The following is a 13,299-nucleotide window of genomic DNA, read 5'->3' on the forward strand; positions in this document are numbered from 1 at the left end:
ATTCAGTTTAGACCGGGCCAAGCTTAACAGAAAAGAAGGGTAGGCTACGTCTGTCTGGAAACTTCAAACGAGTAATCAAACCGACGTTTGTAGGGGGCCACCCGACAAAGTGACCCCATTCAACAGCCGAGTGTTTACCCGGGGGTACCTTGAGGTATCTCTCCCGTTTGTGTATTTGCAGTCCTCGAATTAAAGAGAAAAAGAGCATTAGTTTGTCTATCACTATTTTTGTCTGACAATCTGGGAGTTTATAAGAAAGATTTGAATTAGGATTGCTGTTTTATTTAATTTAGACGTGTTCGGTTTCGTTTTACCGGTACCTGTAGCTGAATTATTAATTCCAAAAGAACTGCTTGTAAACTACATGTAAGTTGGTGTGCTCAGGTGAACGCCGTCGAGTTTGCTCCTGTGTGTTTTGGTTAGAATCGCACTACCATACCTTTAAAGCGATTTTTCTCTCAGTGTATGGGATCATGCTCATCACCACAAATCTGTTGAGGCTCTTACATATAATAAGAGCATCTTTCCGTGCTCTAAATTCTTCACATAGCTTGATCTGACTACTGTGGGCACCATGTGATTGTTTGTAACAAACTTTGTCAACACGCCAAATTAATTCAGCAGAAGAAAAATGTCATTGTGCACAGAACGCAGCCAGGCTGTTGGTTTTGTGTGTGTTCCAGTGGATAGATGCTCTCAATACGTGTAAAAGTCTGGTCTGTGTAACGTTTAGTGTTATTGTGTGCGCGCGCACACGCACACACACACACACACACACACACATACACACACACGCACACACACACACACACACACACACAAACACACACACACACACACACACACACACCGAATACACACAGGCACGGCCGCACACACACGCAAACCACATACACTCACACGCAAGCACGCACCCGCAAGCACGCACCCGCACGCACGCCAGCATACCACATACAAACAGACGCATGCATGCATGCACACACACACACACACACACACACACACGCACGCATGCTCGTACGCACGCACGCACGCACTCACACACACACACACAACACACACACACACGCACGCACGCACGCACGCACGCACACACATACCCACACACATAGCGTCGACGAGGAAGGGAGGGGGGAGGGGGGTTAGTAGAAAACGGGTGTTAAATGGCTTTGCTAATCTGACACCCAACCTCAGAGCGGATTAACGCGACACAGGTAAAGGCTGGGAACACAGCATCATGTCACTTGGTACACTGGCTTTCCCTTGTTCCCCTCTAGCACCTGATAGAGGAATGTTTAAGAAGTCGCCGCGCTGGCTTTCGTCCGCAGTCCCCAAACGCCCCCCCCCCCCCCTCCCAACACCCATCCATCCCCTGCTTCATAGGCTGCCTGCCCTAAAAACCTGAGGCATTAAACCATTCTGAGTTCTAACTCTCTCTCTCTCTCTCTCTCTCTCTCTCTCTCTCTCTCTCTCTCTCTCTCTCTCTCTCTCTCTCTCTCTCTCTCTCTCTCTCTCTCTCTCTCTCTCTCCAGAATTGTTTTTCGGTCGAAATGACGGTAAATAGGTATCTATTTATCTATATATCTATCTATCTATCTATCTATCTATCTATCTATCTATCTATCTATCTATCTATCTATCTATTTCGTGAATGCATATGTGTCCTACTCATGCCGAGCTTTGAAGTCTGACTCAAGTCAAACAATTAACACAGGTCGTCGAATTTGCATTTTTGATATGAAACAGATTCTTGCGCTTCTGAACCGAGCCTCCGTTACTACTTCGGATTGTTTGAAGAAACAGAGCACTTAATTTGCATCATACAACACATGTATTTAGTTAAGTTTGCATACATTAACTTGCTTGTTCGGCTTTAACCAAGTGGATGTAAAACGCCACCCGACAATGACAAAAAAGACCCCACACGTGTTATGTACATATTTTCCGCATGTTTTTCACAAAAAGTTGCAAACAAAACCAGGCTTGCGTCCGTAAGCCAAGTGTTTCTCTTCGTTTACCAAGAGCGTGGTGTGGAGCGTCTTATGTATCTCGATAGCTCTTGTGTTTTATTTGAAAAACATGCTGAAGTCTGTAGCTATGCTCCTTGCTTATCACTTACACACCTTTGCTTGAACGAAAGGTTTCGTTCGTGGTGGTAATTATGAGCAAAGTCTGCATCTTTTGATATTGATACATTACGATATATGCACACGTAAGTTTGACATAAAAATAGCGTGGATAATACATCAAAGAAAGAGTAGTAGAGAGAGAGGGAGAGAGAGAGAGAGAGAGAGAGAGAGAGAGAGAGAGAGAGAGAGAGACAGAGACAGACACAGAGAGAGACACACACACACACACGCACAAACACACACACAGACACACACAGAGAGACAGAGATAGACAGAGACAGATAGAGACAGAGACAGAGAGAGAGAGAGAGAGAGAGAGAGAGAGAGAGAGAGAGAGAGAGAGACAGAGAGAGAGACAGATGAAAGCTTATATCACATTGCGCAATCATGTCCGCTATAGTGCCTATAACTTTGGACATAAAAATTCACAAGTCTTACTGTCTACGAGTGGTTCCTCCCATGTCATGTACCTTTTAGTCCACGTGCACCATATACGACTGGTTCCGCTGAGCAATTACATTGGTCACCATTGTCTTGTCTTCTATGCGCTCCCCCCCCCCCTCCCCCTTTACTCAGCCTACACACAGACCAAATTGCAAACGTGCTTGTTTTGTGGACAGCCGGGGCGGGAGGGGGATGCTTGCGTGTGTGTACTCGTATACGTATTGGCAAAGATATACAACTGTGCCCATGAAATGATACAGTACGCATGAAGACGACAATAATCCGGATAACTTGACAAACACAGCCAGCTGTTTTATATAAAGACACTTAGTTTAATCGTACGAGAAGTTTCTAATGAAGCACTTCTGCTACCAATTGCAAAACACACACAAACTCATTGTCTTAAAAATGGACATCACCGATGAAAACGTTAACAACTGATAAAATCACAGTCAACTGAAGCACGTCATTGCCTTAACAGTTTTAGGACACGAATACTTAGTAACGAATACCAGGTCCAAGATACAATACTTGGTTGGAAGAACCGTGGTAGCATCACAAACAAACAAGTATGCTTAGCATTTAACGTAACCGTCGCTAAAATGCTTTTGTCGTGAGTGGAGTATTTCAAATATTGTCGCGCATCGAGCAGAAATACACAAATGAATCATCAGAATGTATAACAAAATAGAATAAAAGCTATATATTTAATCTAACGACAGAAAAGAACATGAATGGCACAACATGAAAAGATCTAGCTCTACGTGACAAGTATTACAATATCTGATTCTACTGTATATTAAACTGTCAGAGCTTACAAGCAAAAACATCGTCATTAAACGTTTAAAAGAAGTATGTTACTTTTGTGACGATTGCCTAATAACTACACGCAGACACAACAGCAATGTATTATGTACACAAATATCAATGGTGACGTCATGAAATTGTCCAGCACAGTGCATATTTGCATTCTTAATCGAAACACATTCTTATACCCTTCTGCTTGTTCCTCTTGTCCTTGTTCGCCGTATTGTTGTTATTCTCCTTCTCATTCTCACAGACAATACAAGGAAATGTCCCTCACATTCAACATTTAATGTATGCACTGTTCATCTACACCGGAAAAACAGTATCGAAAATGTGTACTCAATGCCGTACAAGGTTACGTGAGGTTTAGGGATCCTCAGGTCAAAATAATCATCAACTACAACAAATACTGCCAACCGTCTTGAAAACAACACTTGGTTCAATGTAAAACTGCTCATACCGTACAAGTGTTTGTTCATCTCATGTGAAATAATCATCAACTACAACAAATACTGCCAATCGCCTTGAAAACAACACTTGGTTCAATGTAAAACTGCTCATACCGTACAAGTGTTTGTTCATCTCTTGTGAAATAATCATCAACTACAACAAATACTGCCAACCGCATTGAAAACAACACTTGGTTCAATGTAAAACTGCTCATACCGTGCAAGTGTTTGTTCATCTCATGTGAAATAATCATCAACTACAACAAATACTGCCAACCGTCTTGAAAACAACACTTGGTTCAATGTAAAACTGCTCATACCGTACAAGTGTTTGTTCATCTCTTGTGAAAGAATCATCAACTACAACAAATACTGCCAACCGCCTTGAAAACAACACTTGGTTCAATGTAAAACTGCTCATACCGTACAATTGTTTGTTCATCTCATGTGAAATAATCATGAACTACAACAAATACTGCCAACCGCCTTGAAAACAACACTTGGTTCAATGTAAAACTGCTCATACCGTACAATTGTTTGTTCATCTCATGTGAAATAATCATGAACTACAACAAATACTGCCAACCGTCTTGAAAACAACACTTCAATTGGTTTAATGTAAAACTGCTCATACCGTACACGTGTTTGTTCATCTCATGTGAAATAATCATCACCTACAACAAATACTGCCAACCGTCTTGAAAACAACACTTGGTTCAATATAAAGCTGATCCGTCTGTTCAAGTATTTGTTCAGAAAAGAAGCCAAAATCAGCCATGACATTACTGGAGGTCGTGAGGCAGGCCTTCTGTGCTCAGTATGTATGGGCCTCCACCAGAACCTCGTTCCTCTCTCTCAGCACTGGCGTGGCTCCCTCTAGCGGCAACTCGGGGTAGTTTCCTGAAACAAGAGAGATAATCGTAAGATCTCCGAACCAAGGTAGACAATCGCAGGATTCCCGACGAAAGGCATGCAGACAGTCATACGATTTTTTAAAACAAGGGAGGTAATCGTTTGGTGGCCTTACGGTAGGGAAATAATTGTGTGTTTTAATGGCACAATGTGGTTATTTAGCGGGGTCTACCGAGGCATTCTTCTATAGGTCATTTGAGGTAAGGTCTTCTAGTGACGCATTCACGCTATAAATAAAAATTTTTTAAGTATTTATTTCTATGACTCACTCGTGTTACTCATTAAACATTCTCTTTTTACAAACAAGTGTTCTGAAAGTTAAATCACGAAACTGACTAAAAGTACTGAAGCTGTAAGTCCAGAGTAAAAGAAAAACACGTCATCACCAAACAGGCTTCTTAAGAGTGGTTGAGTTTTGATACTGCTTCAACTTCCATGAGTATTCAATCATACAAGATGATATTAATCTTGTTCACTGATTATTTGACATAACGCTAACGGTCTCAATCAGAGACGTTTCCCCAAAACGCATTATTAAGGACAAAATTCCACAGACGTTGAAGGGGAACAAGACTAACGTAGTTCTGCAAATGCTAAGATTAGTAAACGAACGTTGTTAATCTCGATCGAGGACAGATTGCACAAAATTGCACGAGTACCACAACAACAGACGGCTAGCCACACAGCATGCATGGTTGTTCTCTTGTGCACGACACGGGAACACTATCGAAGGTACGAACACTTTTATCACGACAACCAATTTCAACTTGACGCCTACAAATTCACTCTCACCTAAAGAAAATCCTGGACTTGAAATGCTCGAGTTGAAACTGTCTGCATGGAAACAGACCCAGCATAATCTGTTCAGCATTTCGAACAATTCTTCTTTTTTTTATACTTTATTTTTGTCATAAAAAAACACGTTCTCGTTGTAGCCACTCGGTTAAGCTCTGTTTTTAATTTATTCAGAACACTTTTTTTGTTTCAATCTGAAAGCACATACACAGCCGAACGTTCATACTGAGAAATGCGTGCATTATCCTGAAAGTTGTATCACCGGATGATCCGTTACAAGATAAACACTCATGCTGACATGAAAGCAGCCACAACATCGAACATAAATTCAACAACCAACCCCAAAAAAAAAAATCTCTTTTTTTTTTTTTTTTTTTTTTTAAATGACGACGACTTGCAACAGAAAATAACCAACCATCTTTGCAAGTATGCATGGATCCGTAGTTCGCCGGGTCCACAGGCGGATAGGCCTGCGGCGCATGCGCGGCGGTCTGCGCATTGAAGTGTTCCGCCCAGCGACGCCACGGCCCTGTGGGTCTCTTCAAGATGGCGGCCAGGCCGGCGACGAGCACGGCGACGAGAGAGTCGATGGTGGCGATGAAGTAGGTGATGCCCTTGACGATTCGCAGCCCCCTCAGCTCTGCAGCTTCACTTTCTTCCGCCTCCCACACTACCGATACATAAAAATACAGACACGATTTGGTCCGTGTTAATGTTATAGATCAGGTATTCGTTTTTGCGAAAGACATAAGTTTGCACGGTCACTGGAATCTGACTTCAGATATGGTTCTGGTTTGACTTGTACAGTTGAGTGTGTGGGTGTTACAACAGATAGAGGGGGCCGGTCACTGGAAACTGACTTCATGGTTCTGGTTTGACTTGTACATTTGAGTGTGTGGGTGTTACAACAGATAGAGGGGGCCGGTCACTGGAAACTGACTTCATGGTTCTGGTTTGACTTGTACATTTGAGTGTGTGGGTGTTACAACAGATAGAGGGGGCCGGTCACTGGAAACTGACTTCAGATATGGTTCTGGTTTGACTTGTACATTTGAGTGTGTGGGTGTTACAACAGATAGAGGGGGCCGGTCACTGGAATCTGACTTCAGATATGGTTCTGGTTTGACTTGTACATTTGAGTGTGTGGGTGTTACAACAGATAGAGGGGGCCGGTCACTGGAGATATGTTGTACGTTTTTTTTTAAAGAACAGATGCGCATGCACTGTAAACAGGATTCACAGTTACGGTTTTAGATATCTACTGTATTCTTCTACTTATACAAGACACCCAATCTTTTCCATAGCCCTTCACAAAATCTTTTTTAACATTGGAACGATTGGTCCAACATAACAGGCACGGGTGAGCAAACACAACAACTATATGAGATTACACTTTGTAACTGCGTAGTCGGGGGTATTTGCTGACTTACAGGGGTGCCACTGACTGGTCACTGTGGCCTTGAAGTTGAAGTTTGCGTCTTCGGTTCTGGTCAGTATCAGCTTCAGGCGTTTTTGGCCCGAGCAGGCGATGAGCCCATTCCGAGCCTGCAAGTACAAGAACACATTTTAGGGTTGGTCAAATCCACACCTTTGTGATTAAAATTTAGATTTTTAAGAAATCCAAAAAATCGGCTAAGTTTGAGTGAACATTTCATATTTTCACATTTTTGTTAGTACCTACCAGGCTGAAATTCAATCCCATTATCCGGACCAAGTCAAAAATCATATCACGAAAATCTCAATAAAATTGATGAAAAAATGTAGCCTCAACTTTTGCAAACGGGCCAATACGACGTCATCAACTAGACCTATCAAAAATCGTCGTAAAAGTTTTGTGGCAAATGCTTTCACAAATGTCTATAGTCTACCAATTTTCCTAACAATCCGTTCGGTAGATTTTGAAAAAATTAATGCTTTTCACAGACACACAGACAAACACACACAGACAAACATACATCGGAAGACAAACCTCGCTCTCCGCTCTCGTTAAAATATTCAGTCTTTACTTGAATGAATGTAAAAAGGTTGCTCTCAAAGCAGATAGTAGATTAACCGAAGTTGTGAGAAAAAAACACCCAAGATCTACAAATGGCGAGGTCTTTTTCCCCTTAAAATGATTGTCTTGAAGGAGGCGGGGTGTTCTTAACAGGTGGAGGGGGAGGGGAGAGAGGGGGGTGGCTCTATTGTATTATAGTATCTATCAATGACTGACCTCTTTGGAGGAGTAGAACCTTGTGTTGAGTCCCTCTATCACCAGGTTCTTTCTGACGTCAACGACAGCTTTTTCCTCGTCATCGGCGTCGAGGTCACGTGGCGGTATGACCTCCAGTTCCAAGCACAGCTGCTCGTACTCGTCCTCGCTCGTGCTCTCCAAGGTCAACTCGCACGTGCTGGGCAGGTCAGGGGTCACCGGGGGGTCACGCTGGGATTGGATGTGAACCTTTTGACCCGCGACAAGCGTGTGACTCAGGCCGCACTCCACGAAAGAGTCCATGTAATCTGTGGGAACATATCAGGTATGCATGCTTTCAACAAGATTTCAAGGATCATTTTAGCGATTTTCTATGCTTACATTTTATGAGCGGCAGCTGACGTAGATCTGCAGCACCTCTGGTGATTGTGGCAGCGATTATAGTGATAGTGATTCTGGCAGTGATAGTTACAGTGATAATGACAGTGATAGCGGCGATAGCGCAGCAAACAGTGAAGTAACCTGCGGAGTTGACTTACTCATAATTTTCTTTCTGGAATTACCTACCAATAAGTTTCAATTCATAGAAATAAAGATAAACAATTCAGATAAACTTGCACAGCAAATAGACCAATTCCGAAAATAACTCGATCGGGTTTGTATGAGTTATGAAATAATGAATACCCTTGCTTTCACTACGATAAACAATTCACGAGCCAATCAAAAGCGAGGGATGTGTCTAAGACACGTGGACAGGAGCGCATGTGGATTTATTTGTCCTAATTCAAAGCAAGGGTATTCACTCAAGTTATTTCCGAACATTGTCTATTGAAAGAAAACGTTTGCGTGGAATAATATGTACGAATTGTTCAAGTACTCTTCGTCGTTAGATTTATACATGCACGCTTAACTATTTCCTCTGAATTGAGTTCTGATGTACGATCACACAAACACACACACACACACTCACACACACACACACACACACACACACCAATCCCTCACACAAACACACACACGCACACACACCAATCCCTCACACACACCACACACACACACACACCAATCACACACACACACCAATCACTCACACACACACACACACACACACACACCAATCACTCACTCACACCCACACACACACACATGCACACACACACACACACACACACCAATCACTCACACACACACACACACACACACACACACACACACACAACAACAACAACAATCACTAACAGGTACGTGGCACTTTATCCAAGGTAACGTTGGTGACGGTGAAGGCATAGATGGCGGCCCGGTCCATGTGTTCCTCGTTGTGTGACGTCATCACCTTCACGGCCACCAGGCGGTGCGGGAAACACCAGTCCCCTCTCCAATTTGTGCCGCGCTGGATAATCTGTTGCAAGATAATAAATAGATACATATATAGATTAATGTATAAATATATAAAGAAAGAACAATAGAAAGAAAGAAAGAAAGAAAGAAAGAAAGAAAGAAAGAAAGAAAGAAGGACTGAGACTTAAACTGAGACTAAGGCTAAGACCGAACTTAATGTTACAAGGGTTTAAGGCTGGTCCTTTTCTTACAATCTGTCCTTGGGACTCATAAACAAACAAGATGCGTCGCACCTTTTTTTGTCTTTCTATCTTTTACCCATTGTCTGCCTTTTTCTGTGATATTTGAGAGCGACAAGAAATCATGTCTATGTCCAACATTGATTCAAACTGATGACCATGACGTCAGATCTAAAATTCATAACAATGTGTGTGCTCGATAAGTTGTGGGCCAAATTGCTTTGGTACTCATTTGACCGACTGGTTTGGTGATGTACCGATCAATATTTAAGTTCATGCAATCAGGTAATAACTGACCATCCAGTTTCTCGAAGTTTGGTCTTGTGTGGTGGATGTTATTTTTTCTGCCTAAACATTATTTTGTCAACACTTTGAACTGAGAATTAAAGACTGAGGTTTTGTATTTACCCTGTCTGCACCATAAGGTCCAGTAAGAAACTCCAGCCGGAAGTGCGAACTCATGATAAGCACGCCGTGCATGCGTATGCAGAGGCCGTGGTCCGGCAGTGACGTCTCGAAGAAAGCCACGCAGCTTGCTCCTGCCGATACAGAGTGCCGGGCCTCATTCTCCTCCATGGACTTGATGTCGATGACGTCATACTGCTCCACGTCCACGTAGAGCTCGGGGCATTGGTCGGAGAGTTCCAGCACCTCTGAACACAGGAACCATTGTCAGCAAGTATTTACGTTTACAGGTACCATGCTACACTAGTACACCTCTGAACACAGGAAGATGCTTAGGCCAACAACACAAATAGTCTGTTTACGGTAACATAGGCAAAAAAAGTAGGGTCGGTAGGTCGGGATTTTTTTTATGTTTTTATTTTTTCCAAAAAACGTATTTTTAAGTTATTTTGCCAAAAAACAAAGACTTTTTTTCCCCCAAATGCCAAAAAAAGTCTAGGGTCGCGCGAAAAAATAGGGTCGGTCGGGATACCGTAAACAGACTTTTTTTTGTGTGGCCTTAATAGACAAATTGCGAAAATAACTCCGTCGGGATTATATGTGTTCGGTTGGAGATTGAACTTTTCTTTCTTGCAAAACCTCTGCAAAACATTGGAGGGGCCAATCACTATAGCGATGGGAGTGTCGAAAACACGAGGACGGGAGCAATGTTTGGCACAGGTTTTGTAAGAAAAGGTCACTCTCCCACAACTCATACACACTCGACGGAGTGATTTCCGAAAATTGTCAGCCAGTATTCATGTTAAATGTAGCATGCTCCACTAGTACACGATCATAGTCGCCGTCACAGATCGCCCTGTCCAGGCGTCCACGTGGACTAATAGCATGTTTTTGCTTGGACACACACAATTTTGGACACCAAAGTCATCTAGATGAAGTTGACGTTGGACTTGAGTTGACTTAAGTTCGGTCTTAGCTTGGGTCCAAACTTGGTTTTATTATTCTTTTCAAACATCTCCGTCCTTAAAATCGAGCCAAAGTTCGCCCGCTGAAAATGTCCTTCAGTAATATGACTTTAGGGTTACGTCCCTTAATCGATCGAGTCCGAAGTCAACTTCTTCTAGATGACTTTGGTGTTCAAAATGGGACCCATACGTGTACCAACAATCACAAGCCAGGATACTTCCGGGCAAGAGTGGGGTTGTTCTTTTTTGGAATTAAGTTAGAATATTGACATATCTATGTGTTTAAGTTGGAGGATCCTTTTATTTCCTTCAAAAGCCAGGGCACATCTGTTGTGGGTGGGATGAGAAGGAACATACATTTAATATCCATTATGAAAGTGTTTCTACTCACAAATGGGTGGTTTTTTTGGTGTTTTTTTTTTTACATATTCTTGCTTATATTCAGATACGTATTGCAAGTTCAGAACTCCTCCAGGTGTGAGTATAGGTAATAGCATGTTATGTTATCATTATCTTTTTTAAATCAAAAAAGATAGGGCGATGCAACTAGAGATGTTGTCATAACAGACTGTGTTGGTTCTAAACCGCGATTTGTTTTAGTTCCAACATTTAGTTACAAAGTTTTATACTGAAGTTGCGGTCCATCAAAATGTCATGCAAACATGCAGACAGATAAACTATATTATTGCCGAGGGCCTACTCTGATATGGAAAATGTACCACAGTCTACCTTTTTTGTAATGTCTGTGCAAGTTATTCAAGAATCACTTGTAAATTGTAAGTAAGATTGAGATCAGGGTGTGTTTATGCAGAAGGTACAAAAATTAAAACGAATCAACGATTAGTTCCGGGTCAGACAAGGCTAAATACGATGATTAGGTTGTCATTTGTCTGCATGACTCACTATCACTTTGTCAGTTAAATCAGTAACGGCGTGTTTAAATGCAGTAAGCACGAACATCATTTGAAAATGAGTTCCTGGCAAGACTCCTAAACGTTGATGAAGAGGCTGTACTTTTTTTTAAATTAATGACGAGTTACTGACCGTGACGGACACGTTTCCTGTAGGCGGAGGCATGGTTGAGCGCACAGCACAAAACAGCAACCACGTAAATTATTGCTTTCATCCTGTCCGTCTGGAAAAGAAATCACACCAAGATATATCCAATCACTGTCGACATCAGTTCATTATTCATGGCACAGTGGTACCTCCGATGTGAAGCCCCTCCCAAGATAGGACACCGCTTAGGACGTACAACTCCCATGAAAGGACACCTTATGTTGTCCCTTTTTTATTATTCACATAACTGTACCTGTCATGAAGGCCACCTGAAATGTATGGACACTTTTGGTATCAAGGGTGTGCTCCTTCATGGCAGGTACCTCTGTACCAAGGTTCTGCTTGCTAGTTGTCCTGTCGATCAACCGTTATCAGTAATAAGTTGGCTAAGACATTAGTGAATCAAAAACAAGAATTGTAGGTTATTGAAACGTTTAACTATTGACGAAACAAAATGTTACATTTACAGTTATGTATTTAATAACTGAACGTTCCAATAACCTACAATTCTTGTTCATTGATTCTGAATTTTAAAACTTTAGCAGACTATCTTTTTTTGGATTGACATCAATGTACACAGACTTTTTTTACATTACAGAGTGTATGTTGGGTCTCCAGAACATGCGCTATTAAAGCTAATTACCAGCATACCTTCTTCTTTTTTTGCGTGCTTAGTTTAGCTAGTTTTGAGTTCTCATCCGCGACAAACTGGGATTGTCTTCGTAAATCTTACTCAACGCTATCGTTCAACTACTAATATTGTTTTAGCTGCAGTATTGCAAGTCAGAAATAATGAGAAGAATTATTATTAGCCAAAACATAATTGAAATGTGTCCAGTACATATGTGTACATATCAAAATTAAATCAGTACAATAACAATAACATGATGGTACATACTGGTAATGTAAACAATATTAATATCGAGCATTTATCAGCTAACGTGAAACGTATCAACCACATAAATCACATACGTTTGACGTTTGAAATACGCAAAACGTATAATGAACATTGTAAATCCAACAAACTATATGAAAACGTGAAACTTATCAACCAATGCAAAGTTAACATGTGGTATTCTTACTTTGGGTGTACCAAGCGTGTCCCCGCACAGAAAGCAGAAGCAACTGCTGGCATGGAGACTCCTGCAGCCCCACCGCTGCCCAAAGCTTGCCTAACCCTGAGTTCAGGCCCTTTGCAACTCTTTCGTGTTGGGGTGGTAGGGCGACGTTTCTTTTCCAAGTTTGTGTTCATTGGTCGGTTCCGCTTACTTCTTGTAATCATAGGTTTCTCGTGACTAGCGTATGAAAAAATTCAAGCTTGAAAGAGTGCAGTTGTCTTTTGTGAAAAATAACCCATAACAGTAATGCACAACAATGAAAATTGTATGTTATGTTAATCCAGTCTGCCGTTTGCAATTAAGAAGAAAGGTAATGATAAGTAAACATGTATTCATCATTTGAAATTGACCCATGCAGTTGTGGAGTTCTTTTTGTCTACTCAACTTTTGACCAGTTTCATTTAGATTTTCGTTTTAATTGTAGGCAAACGGCATACTCGTAGTGTAG

General features: G+C 41.7%; 1 protein-coding gene across 2 annotated transcripts; it reads right to left on the bottom strand.

Moving 5' to 3' along the window:
• Positions 1–2,881: 2,881 nt before the first annotated feature.
• On the bottom strand, positions 2,882–13,053 carry LOC138965323 (uncharacterized). 2 transcript variants are annotated; one of them, XM_070337454.1, is made up of 9 exons: positions 12,816–13,053; positions 11,987–12,087; positions 11,719–11,809; positions 9,713–9,957; positions 8,967–9,126; positions 7,749–8,035; positions 6,967–7,081; positions 5,952–6,206; positions 2,882–4,729 (listed from the first exon to the last, which is right to left on the bottom strand). In XM_070337454.1, the coding sequence occupies exons 3-9, from the start codon at positions 11,798–11,800 to the stop codon at positions 4,644–4,646; spliced, it is 1,230 nt and encodes a 409-aa protein (XP_070193555.1). In that variant the 5' UTR covers positions 11,801–11,809; positions 11,987–12,087; positions 12,816–13,053; the 3' UTR covers positions 2,882–4,643. The 2 variants fall into 2 exon arrangements, with proteins under 2 accessions (XP_070193555.1, XP_070193553.1); XM_070337452.1 differs by lacking the exon at positions 11,987–12,087 and having other exon boundaries at positions 12,816–13,052.
• Positions 13,054–13,299: the final 246 nt, after the last annotated feature.

The sequence above is a fragment of the Littorina saxatilis genome, linkage group LG4 (genome assembly GCF_037325665.1).
Source record: "Littorina saxatilis isolate snail1 linkage group LG4, US_GU_Lsax_2.0, whole genome shotgun sequence".
NCBI lineage: Eukaryota > Metazoa > Mollusca > Gastropoda > Littorinimorpha > Littorinidae > Littorina > Littorina saxatilis.

Coding starts and splice junctions, on each gene's coding strand:
- LOC138965323 (XM_070337454.1), bottom strand. CDS start 11,800: ATGAAAGCAATAATTTACGTGGTTGCTGTTTTGTGCTGTGCGCTCAAC. Junction 7,082..7,748: donor GGTTCTACTCCTCCAAAGAG/GTCAGTCATTGA, acceptor TTGTACTTGCAG/GCTCGGAATGGGCTCATCGC. Junction 6,207..6,966: donor GACCAGTCAGTGGCACCCCT/GTAAGTCAGCAA, acceptor ATGTATCGGTAG/TGTGGGAGGCGGAAGAAAGT.